This window comes from Triticum dicoccoides, chromosome 5A, assembly GCF_002162155.2.
Source record: "Triticum dicoccoides isolate Atlit2015 ecotype Zavitan chromosome 5A, WEW_v2.0, whole genome shotgun sequence".
NCBI classification, from domain to species: Eukaryota; Viridiplantae; Streptophyta; class Magnoliopsida; order Poales; family Poaceae; genus Triticum; species Triticum dicoccoides.
In genome coordinates this window covers 551530873-551540912 of record NC_041388.1, presented here as the reverse complement: position 1 = coordinate 551540912, position 10040 = coordinate 551530873, and the positions used below count along the sequence as shown (strand labels likewise).

Below are 10040 nucleotides of genomic sequence, written 5' to 3'. Positions count from 1 at the left end.
ATCCCATTATCATCATCATGCCATAACATTTGGTTTTTTTTCTTTTTTAGATGGAAAATAGCATTCGGTTTTTCGGTGCACAGGAAGATTCGGTTTCCCGTGTTACTCTTTTTTTAGCAAAGTTTGCTGTGTTACTGGGAGTGACCAAACAAAATTCAATCGGTTCGTTATTTTAACACACACGGGTTTTTGTTTTAGAACAGAAATCGTTATTTTAGCAGGTTAACCGAAGAAGCCGAATTCATCCCGGCCCAGATGTTGAGAGTACAAGGCATCCCGGCCCAATTAGAGCCGCCGCCTAGGTCACGCCCCCACCCCGACTCAGCCGCCGCAACCGCATCTTTTTCCCCATCCTCACCCCGACTCCCGACGGCCGACGGGCCATCATCCCGATCTCCACCCCCATGGCGATGAGGGCGCCGGTCGACGACGCCATGCGCGCGGTCTTCATGCGCCTGCCGGCGGACGACCCCAGGAGCCTCGCCCGCGCCGCCGCCGTCTGCAGGAGCTGGCGCGGCATCCTCACCGGCCCTGGATTCGCCGACGGCTACCGCGCGCTCCACGGCGGGCCACCCATGCTCGGCTTCCTCCACAACGAGTACCGCAGTGACAACCGCTTCGTCCCCACTTCGACCTTCCGCCGGCGGGCGTCCCAGGACAGCCCAGACTGCCAGGTCCTCGACTCCCGGCACGGCCTCGTCCTCCTCTACGCCCCTGCATACGACCCCCCTTTTGAGGCCCGCGACCTCGTCACCGGCGACTGGTGGGACATCGACGACGACCCCAAGTGCCGCGACATCATGCACTGGCCGGGCGACGGCCCCGACGACTTCTTCAGCGGGACCGGGATACGCTGTAATGCCACGGTGCTCTGCGCCAAAGATCGATGTGGCCATCTCGACTGCCATGGCGGCGGTCCTTTCCTCGTGGCCTTGGTGGGCTCTGTGGAGGAAGGAGGCATTGCCCTCGCCACTGTCTACTCGTCGGAGACTTGTCAGTGGAGCGACAAGATCTCTGTTCGGAGCCCGGGTTTGCGCACTGACGACGGAGGGCACACTGCTGTGGTGGGAGATAAGGTCTATGTCCCCAGTTATGAGTGTGACAGTCTCGTGGAGTTCAACATTCGTGAGCAACAACTATCTGTGATCAATGTGCCAGAGAACCTGGGCCAGGGATTCCTTTACCTCATCGGTGTGGAGGACGGCATGCTGCTGTTTGCATCCGTGCTCAAGCCTAGACTCTATCTATTGTCAATGGAGGCTGGTCCTAGAGGAGCTGCGGCATGGGCACGACGCAGGGTCGTCGAGCTCGAGCCATTGCTCCCTCCCCGTGCCCTCTTGGACATGTCGGAGTCGAACATCTGGGCGGTTGGTTTTGCGGAAGGGGTTAGCGTCATCTTCCTCAGAACACCGGCTGGGTGTTACGCAATTGACCTTAATTCAGGCCGAGCCAACAAGGTGGGTGAATTTAGCATTGAAAAGGTCATGCCCTACGCGAGGTTCTGCACTGGAGGTACATACAGACTAGTCAACAAGGTGCATGATGAACAGGGCATTGAAAAGGTCATCACCCCCATGGCGATGCCGCTGAGTCCGCCGCCGCTGGTTGACGACGCCATGCGCGCGGTCTTCATGCGCCTCCCGGCGGACGACCCCAGGAGCCTCATCCGCGCCGCCGCCGTCTGCAGGGGCTGGCGCGCCATCCTCTCCGACCCCTGCTTCGCCCGCGGCTACCGCGCTCTCCACGGGGCGCCGCCCATGCTGGGCTTCCTCCACAACGAATACCGCAGGGGCAACCGCTTTGTCTCCACCTCGACCTTCCGCCGGCCGGCATCCCATGACCACCGGGACTGCCACGTTCTTGATTCCCGGCATGGCCTCGCCCTCCTCTACGCCCCTGGGTACCATGCCCCCTTCGATGTTTGCGACCTCGTCACCGACAACTGGCGGGAGATCGACGACGACCCCAAGTGCCACGACATCATGCACTGGCCGGGCGACGACCCCGACGACTATTACAATGGCAGCATACACTGTAATGCCACGGTGTTCTGCGCCATAGACCGATGTGACCACCTCGACTGCCATGGTGGCCCTTTCCTCGTGGCCCTGGTGGGCTCTGCAGATGAAGGAAGCATTACCCTCGCCACTGTCTACTCATCGGAGACTCGTCAGTGGAGCGACATGATCTCCGTTCAGACCCCGGGTCTTCAAATCGATACCGGGGGGCGCACTGCTGTGGTGGGAAATAATAAGGTATATGTCCCCAATTATGAGGGTGACAGCGTCGTGGAGTACAACATTCGTGAGCAACAACTGTCTGTGATCAAGGCGCCAGAGATCCTGGACCAGGGATACCTTGACCTCCTGGGTGTGGAGGATGGCATGTTGCTGTTTGCGTCAGTGCGCAAGCCTAGACTCTATCTATGGTCAATGGAGGCTGGTCCTGGAGGAGCTGCGGCATGGACACGACGCAGGGTCGTCGAGCTCGAGCCGTTGCTCCCTCCTCGTGCCCTCTTGGACATGTCGAGCTCGGATGTGTGGACGGTTGGTTTTGCTGAAGGAGTTAGGGTAATCTTCCTCAGAACTCCGGCTGGGTTGTATGCAGTTGAGCTTAATTCAGGCCGAGCCAACAAGATGGGTGAATTTAGCATTGAAAAGGTCATGCCCTACACGAGGTTCTGCATTGGAGGTACATACAGACTATCTCGTACTGTTTTTTCAAACACGTGCACCAAGATATGAATGCTAAACATGCCATTGACTAGAATTTCAGTGTTTTTGCTTGTGGCTTACATTGTTGAGTAGTTTAAGTTCAAGAGTGCCCAAATACGTTGATGAATATGTTGCTTTATTCCTCTCATTTTCTGCTTAGGTAGATAGATATTTGTATTCAGGTCTGCTCGCCTTCTCTCGTTTTCTGTCTCTAGATATGTAGTACTGCTACATTATTCTGATGTTGAGTCATGCCGCAAAGTCGGCTTATTGTAGGCAACCACTAGTAGTCTGATTTTTCCTGTCATGCCGTCTTTGATGTTGATACAAGCCAGAGGAAAGAAAGAGTAGTTGGTGCTGATTAAGTAGGCAGCTGACCTGAAAACTCAATGGTGAATGTGTAGTAGGGGCTATATCCTGTATGTTTTGTTTGGATGCTCTAGTATGTATGTTTTTTCGCTGGTTATGCTCAAGAGTTGGTTAACCTAGTCAAAGCTTTGCTAATCAGACACTGAGCAGTTTTCGTTGTTGTGTACCTCCAACGCGGATGCATTCCATCTATATATAGTTTGGTGGATATGGACAGCTAAAGATGAAATGATTTTGAGGGGGCAAAGTGCTCCTTTCCCTATTTTGTTCGTCATGTTATCTGATCAATTCTTTGTTACGGTGCAGCATGGGGCCGGTTGCCGGCCTCCGATGAAGCCCCACACGCAGTTGCTGGTGGTACGATGATGTAACCAAATGGCGTCAAGAAAGATGGATCTCTCTACTTTTGCCTCCCAGAAAGACTTTGAAGATGAGCTGCTGCTGCTGGCTGCGTTGGATGGTTTGGTTAGGGTTATTTACAAGAACAAGAGCTCTTTGTATCTGCTACCTCTGTCTTTGTGTCTTCGTGTCGGGGGTCATCCTCCTTTTCGGAAAAAAAAACCTTCTGTCTTCGTGTTTTAGGAGTATGTCATGCTATGAAATTCAAATTTCAAATACAGCCCATGTCTTGACAAAGACAAGCTTGGTTTCGACCAGTGGTATTAATGTGGCTGGATTTACAGCTTATTATGATGAGTAAGGTGCTACTCAAAACTGGATTGCCTTGTTTTCACTTGAGTTATGGATCGTGCTTAGATTTCAAAACATTGTGAATGGCGCACACATGCTATTCATTTTAAAGAAGCTCGTCTTCTTGCAAGCGATGTCATGGCAAGCATCTCAATATCAGGAGCAGATGCATTCAGTGAAGTTTGTTGAATCTTTGTTTTGCATATTTACACGCATGCGTGTGTACGATAAGGATACACTGGAATTCATGTATTTGTTCTCGGTTTGTATCATTTTTATCTTAGGGTAATTTCTATCAAGTACTACTAGTCCGACATCAAATTCTGAATAAATAAATTTACAGAGCTCCATCTTTCATCGAACTTATACGATACTTTGAAGATTAACAGTAGCAAGAAACTGCTAATAGTGCAAGAAAGCAGAGTAATAACCAGTGACAACAACAACACATCAACATCACAGCATTGCATTGCACCATATGGGGTGCTTCTTTCAGACCCCAGACTTGGTTCCAGGCTCTGGTGCCTCAAACTCACCAGTATAGTGTGGATCCCTTAACCTTCACCGAAGGCGCACCGGAGTCGTCGTTTTTTCCTCAACATTGTATTCCTGTTCCATGTCCATTCCATACATGACCATTAAACACCATCATTGTAAGATCTCCATAAACCGCCTGTTGCAGCTGTTCAGATGGCATAAAATGCCATACCTTGTTGTCCTAAGCCTAGAAGTAATCAAATGATTGAACCCTACTCTTCTTCAGAAAATAGATCATGGCCTACACCATCTAGCTTACTGAGGAACCCAGAATCCAAACCAATTTACTAGTGACAAAAAAAAACATGAGTGGTTGTACCTGATGAAGCACCTGAATGGCGAAAATCTTCCGGTACTTTGGCAGTGGCTCTCTTTCCTCAAGGTTGGGCAATCAGCATTTTCCCAACCTCCGCAGTTACTTTTTTCTAGCAAAAACAAAAGAAGCACAATTAGTCCATCCGTAGAAAGAGCATATCAACGCTGATTTTCGTATCAGATGATAACCCAATACACCCATTTATATTGGTCAAACATCATTCTAAACATAGGTGAGGGTATTATACAAGGTAAAATTGGAAAGCAAAGAAGATGTAAAGCCAAAGAGGAAGTGCACAAATTATGTGGATACGGTATCATCGCACACTCACATTCTTAATCGCCATTCATCTTAGAAACTAAACATATTTGTTGTTGGATGGTAGAATGACATTATAAATAGTGACAAATGGAGCACATTTTGCTGCCTCTGATTATGCTACTAAAACAAGACAATAATTGAACCAATTTTTAAGTAACAACATTTATCACAAAGGCAGAAGGGTATAATTGGCAAAGGAAACTTGCATCAAACTCAGTTCTAGACTTCTACTGCCCCATTTCACTAGGCAACTGCAGCCTCATTGAACTACATTACAGAGAAGTAAATTGCTAGGACCATGACGCTTAACTACAGAAGAGGAGCTACAGCCGTATCGATATCTTTATGTGCAGAAATACAGAAGAAGTTACAAAGAATGTTGCTGAAGAAGATTCTGAAGATAATGATAGCACCCTTTAGATTCAAGACCGGGCCAAACTGTGAACTGATGACATATTTTAGAACGGCAATTTAACCTCTGATGCGTGGTAACCAGAAGGCAAAGGTGGTGACATTTCAGATGAGGAAGATCACTTAGTAAAATGCTTAACTATTGTGATTAAAAATTTGAGCAGTCTCTGTTGGAATTGATCTCAGGTTGTTATAGACCGAGATAAAAAGGGGAGTCCAATCCCACGTTGGTGCTTTGATCGGGGGCACCCAAACCCAACGTTTGGTTTCGGTCCCCAGGCCATCAGCCCCTCATATAAAGGAAAGAGGTCACGTACCTGTTCTGATAAGAGAAAACAAAACGGGTTAAACCCCTCAATGCTAACAACCGATCCTAAAAAGAGGGAGCTGATGGTCTGGAAGGCCGTTTTCCACCGCTGGCCGCCGCCAGGCTGTGCCGGCGGCTTCCTTCTGCCACCCGCAAGGCTCCTGGCAGCGCTGCTGCTGCCAACTACGTCACCCTGCTCCTGCCATACTTCCCCGACGATCTCCCTGCTGCTGGCTACGTTCACGCTTTCGGCCATGGGCTATTCACCCGGTGTTGTTCCGCTTCGCCAACTATTCCCGTGTGCTACATCGAGTAGGGCCTGCATCAAGAGTATGGGATTTCGTCAAGCACCTGTAAGTTTTCACGCTACCGCACATGTATTGGTGTTCTAATCAAGAGATCCAGATCCAATTTATGTTAACCTAAAGCTTTATTTATAACATTGGTATCATGAGCACGAATGATCTTTGTTTAGAACCCTGTGGTAAGATCAAATTATGCATGTTTAAGATTAATGGTTGATGCTTAAACGTATAAGTTGATAATCTACATTTAAGGTTAATTGTTTCGGTTCAGATACTAATTGCTATGGGCTAGTGCTAATTCTACAATGATGATGTTTAACCTACCCAGATTAGACTAATTGAGCCATGCTTCCGCATTACGTTAGTGTTTTAATTAGTACTCTTAGCCCTGGTAAAGCAATTAGAAGGAGGGGAATTGAATGTTTGAAAAAAAAAATTCAGTCCCTGGAACCCGAAATTTCCCCAAATCGGAGCCCAAAATGACGAAATTGAAAGAACAGAGAGCATTTGGGCTCACCTAATGACGCCGCGCGGTGATCCCGACGCCGGCGACGCCGCCGTCTCTCGGGACGACGCGCGGGAAGGATGCGGCCGCCGCTGCTACGCTCAAGGACGTGTGCGTCGCTTGGCCTCCGCGCCTAGCACGTCTCTGTCGCCACAAAAGCCTGCATCGGTAGCCGCCGGCGAGATACCGCGCCGAATACGCCACCGCCTCATGCGCGTCACCGACAGCAACTTTCGACGGAGGAGCACGCCGGACTTGGCCCAAAGCGTAGCAGCGGCCTGTTGACTTTCTGGCCCAGCAGATGAAAACTTCAATATGGAACATTGTTTTCTGCGGGCTAACTTAACCTGGGCAAGAGCCCACTGCCAGATTTGGCTCATTTGTGCAACCCAGGCCCGTTTATGCTCCGCGTTGTTCTCAGCCGTCCGATTGGATCGACAGACCAGATCGAGCCTCGGCGGAACAAAACTGCGGCCCGGTGCGAACCCTAGCCTCATTTCTCCCCATCTCCCCGTTTTCTACGCTCACGCAGAGAGGGAGGCGACTTCGGCGGCGCTAGATGCTCGCCGGCCATGGCGGCGCGGTGGCTATATTATGAAAATGTGTATCTTTTATGCACTGTTCATATTAGAAACAGATCCCGAATTTATATGTGAAAATTAAAATGGTCATTAAGTTTTCTAATGGGCTGTCATGGGTTATATTGGACAAAATCATGTTATAGGCATTTTCAGTCTATTCGGTGCTTTTCCTGATATTATGGTTGTTTTCAAAATGTTTTGCACTGTTGTAAATTGACAATAGCCATAAAATTATGTTGTAAATTATGCTTAAGTCATTCTATGTAATTAATGTTTATTTGTGTAAATAATGTTTATGTCCGTTTTATGGAAATCATTTAATGATGATGAAATTTTATTAATAGAAAGCCGTGGGTTCTTATGGGTGGAAATATATTCTTTAGGCATATTGTGCAGTTTTAGTGCATTTGTTAAGTTTCTAATAATGTGTATGCACTAAAAGTTTTTGGAATTTCCTATAATTGTGTTGAAATTATGTATTTAAATTTTCTGAATAAAATGGAACCAACGGGAAATTTTATTTGGAAAATTTAATTTGACACTAATGTCGCTGTTTTTTTTAATGGCACCTTTTAATGATGATATCATTTCTAGTATATTTTCAATGGTGAAATTAATGTTATAAACGGATATTAATATTGAGCACTATGAATCGCCCGTTGAATTTTCTGAATATTTTATTTGGAAAATTTGATTGAGTGTGATTTTAATGTTGATGCCATACTTATGAGATTTCTTAAAGATGTGATCATTTCTGATGGGCTCAGGCCACCTCAAGGAAAATGATGATGGACGCGTGGTTTGGTTTTCCGCACCTCTATGTGTCATAATAATGTTGGGGCAATATGCCTATTAGAAAAAAAAAACTAAAGTTGTAGGTTGGTGCATTTTATGACATTTTTATTATGATGTGCACCACTCAAATATTCATAATGGTCCAAAATGATGTTAATGGATTATGATCAATTCTCTTAACGAAGAAACTTTGTTTAAGTTTTTTTTCCCACATGGTCATTTATTTGACAATTATTAATTTGCCCAATATTATTATTTGGCGAATCTTGATAATTTTGATATCCAAATTTTATAATTTTGGAAATTCTTATGATGATTTATATTTATGACATTTTCACTCCGAATGTCCTCTTTAATGATTACTTGGTGGCAGTGACATTTATATTATAGATGTTAATTCTATTGTCATATTTATTGTATGTCACTGAGAATTTTAATGATCATTATGACAGTAAGGTTTAATGTTATTATCAGTGTCAATCAAGTGTGAAAATTGTAAACAAGATGTTTACAACATGTTGTGAATCCTTCTGTCCCATGAGACATTGGAGTGGACTGTATTGTTGCCTTATGTTAATGAATGTTATTAAAATTCCTCATGTCATTGTTGGTCACTATGTGACTCTATGTTTTCCTAGTCAAAATGGAACCAACGAGAAGTTTTGATTAGATATTTAATGAGCAAATGTTTATTATGGCATATGATGATATTCTGACCAAAGTTGATTACTTTTCATGTGTCATATATAAACAAGTAAAGTTATTTTCTGTTTTTCTGCCCAACGGTGATACAGATTGAAATAAAAATTAAGCATGTTTTTATTCATGGCATTGCATGGTTAGTTCATGCTTGATTTTTTTTGTTACAATGATTATAAAGTTGTCTCCTCTTTTCCAGCAATAATAATGATGTCAAACTTTTGTTTGGCATAGAAGAACCTTATGTAAATAATTTGCCCTCATGGAGAGTGGAGATCATTATCTCATGTAAGGAATCTCCCAATGTTTTTCTGCCACTAAGGTTAAAGGATGTTAATCATGATGATAGGGCAGGCATTGGGAGAGGATGCATGTCCCATCATGCACATTACTAATGCAAAGGAGATTAAAGTCAAAACTATTGGATTTATTCCACTAGCTTTTGGAGATGACTTGATTCTTCATCTTATTGATGATGTTTTGTTCATGCTCCTAGTTATTGGACAACCTTAATTTCGTCTCTCGAATAGATGACGTGATTTTATATGTTATTAAGTCAACTCAAATTATGTAATGTTAGTCCCACCTTATGGTGAGACGAGTTATGTTTTCACTAAATGAATCTTTTGTAAAGATTATATGCTATGTTACCATTAAAGATGTAAGAGAAGTGTGATTAATGAGACCTCATCGAAATTGTGGTTTTAGACCACATTTCGAGGGGGAGAATGGAAGTCTCATTTAATATGAGATATCGCGTTCACTTCTCCTACTTAGATCATAGCATGTACAATTAAGCAAAATATGTATCTCAATTCTCTAACTAAGATGGAACCAACGAGAAGTCTTGGTTGGAGAATGTATGAAAAGCACATTCTAACGTTGGTCCTCTAATTAAGATGCAACAAGTCTTATTTAGAAGAATGAATGAAAAATGACTCCTTTATAGTGTTAGTATGTACTTAGTCCCTTATGAGCATTACGAAGCACACATGAATGCCAAAGTGGCAAGCTTGCTAGTCTAATGACCATCATGATGTAACATGTCGATTATATATGACCAACGTTGTTTATAATCATATGTGGCACTTCGCTCAAGTGGCAAGTTTGTCAGTATCATGTGGCTTGTGGTTATATTTGTGACTAGCGCCGTTTATAATCATTTGTCACAGTTCATTAAGTTCTTTTCCATCTTCAGCCCAACGGTGTTGTGGTTTAGAGCTGAGATGATTGTTATCAAGTTTTTTTGGATATATTTTCTGTCTTCTAGATAAAGTGATCATCAGGGAACCTGGAGCGTATGAACATTAATCTTAAGGATAACTTCATTAGATCTTTGTTCATATGCATTAGGTAAATTGAGGGGAATATATTTTTCTCTAAATGCAACACTTATTTTTGAGACTCAACAATTTCCTTATGATCGATAATGTGTGTGAATGATCATCTTAGTGGCTTGTTGCCATATAGGATGAAGATTATGAGCTCTA

The 10040-nt window shown here is 44.5% G+C and overlaps 1 protein-coding gene across 1 annotated transcript; it reads left to right on the top strand.

Annotated features, from left to right (window-relative positions):
- The first annotated feature begins 347 nt into the window (after positions 1 to 347).
- LOC119302732 lies at positions 348 to 3779 on the top strand. The gene is made up of 2 exons (XM_037579780.1): positions 348 to 2691; positions 3390 to 3779. The coding sequence occupies exons 1-2, from the start codon at positions 405 to 407 to the stop codon at positions 3452 to 3454; spliced, it is 2352 nt and encodes a 783-aa protein (XP_037435677.1). The 5' UTR covers positions 348 to 404; the 3' UTR covers positions 3455 to 3779.
- Positions 3780 to 10040: the final 6261 nt, after the last annotated feature.

Bases quoted from the DNA above. Each gene is read 5' to 3' on its own strand.
- LOC119302732 (XM_037579780.1), top strand. From the start codon at position 405: ATGGCGATGAGGGCGCCGGTCGACGACGCCATGCGCGCGGTCTTCATG. The intron at 2,692-3,389 runs GTACATACAGAC...GTTACGGTGCAG, and splicing joins CACGAGGTTCTGCATTGGAG to CATGGGGCCGGTTGCCGGCC.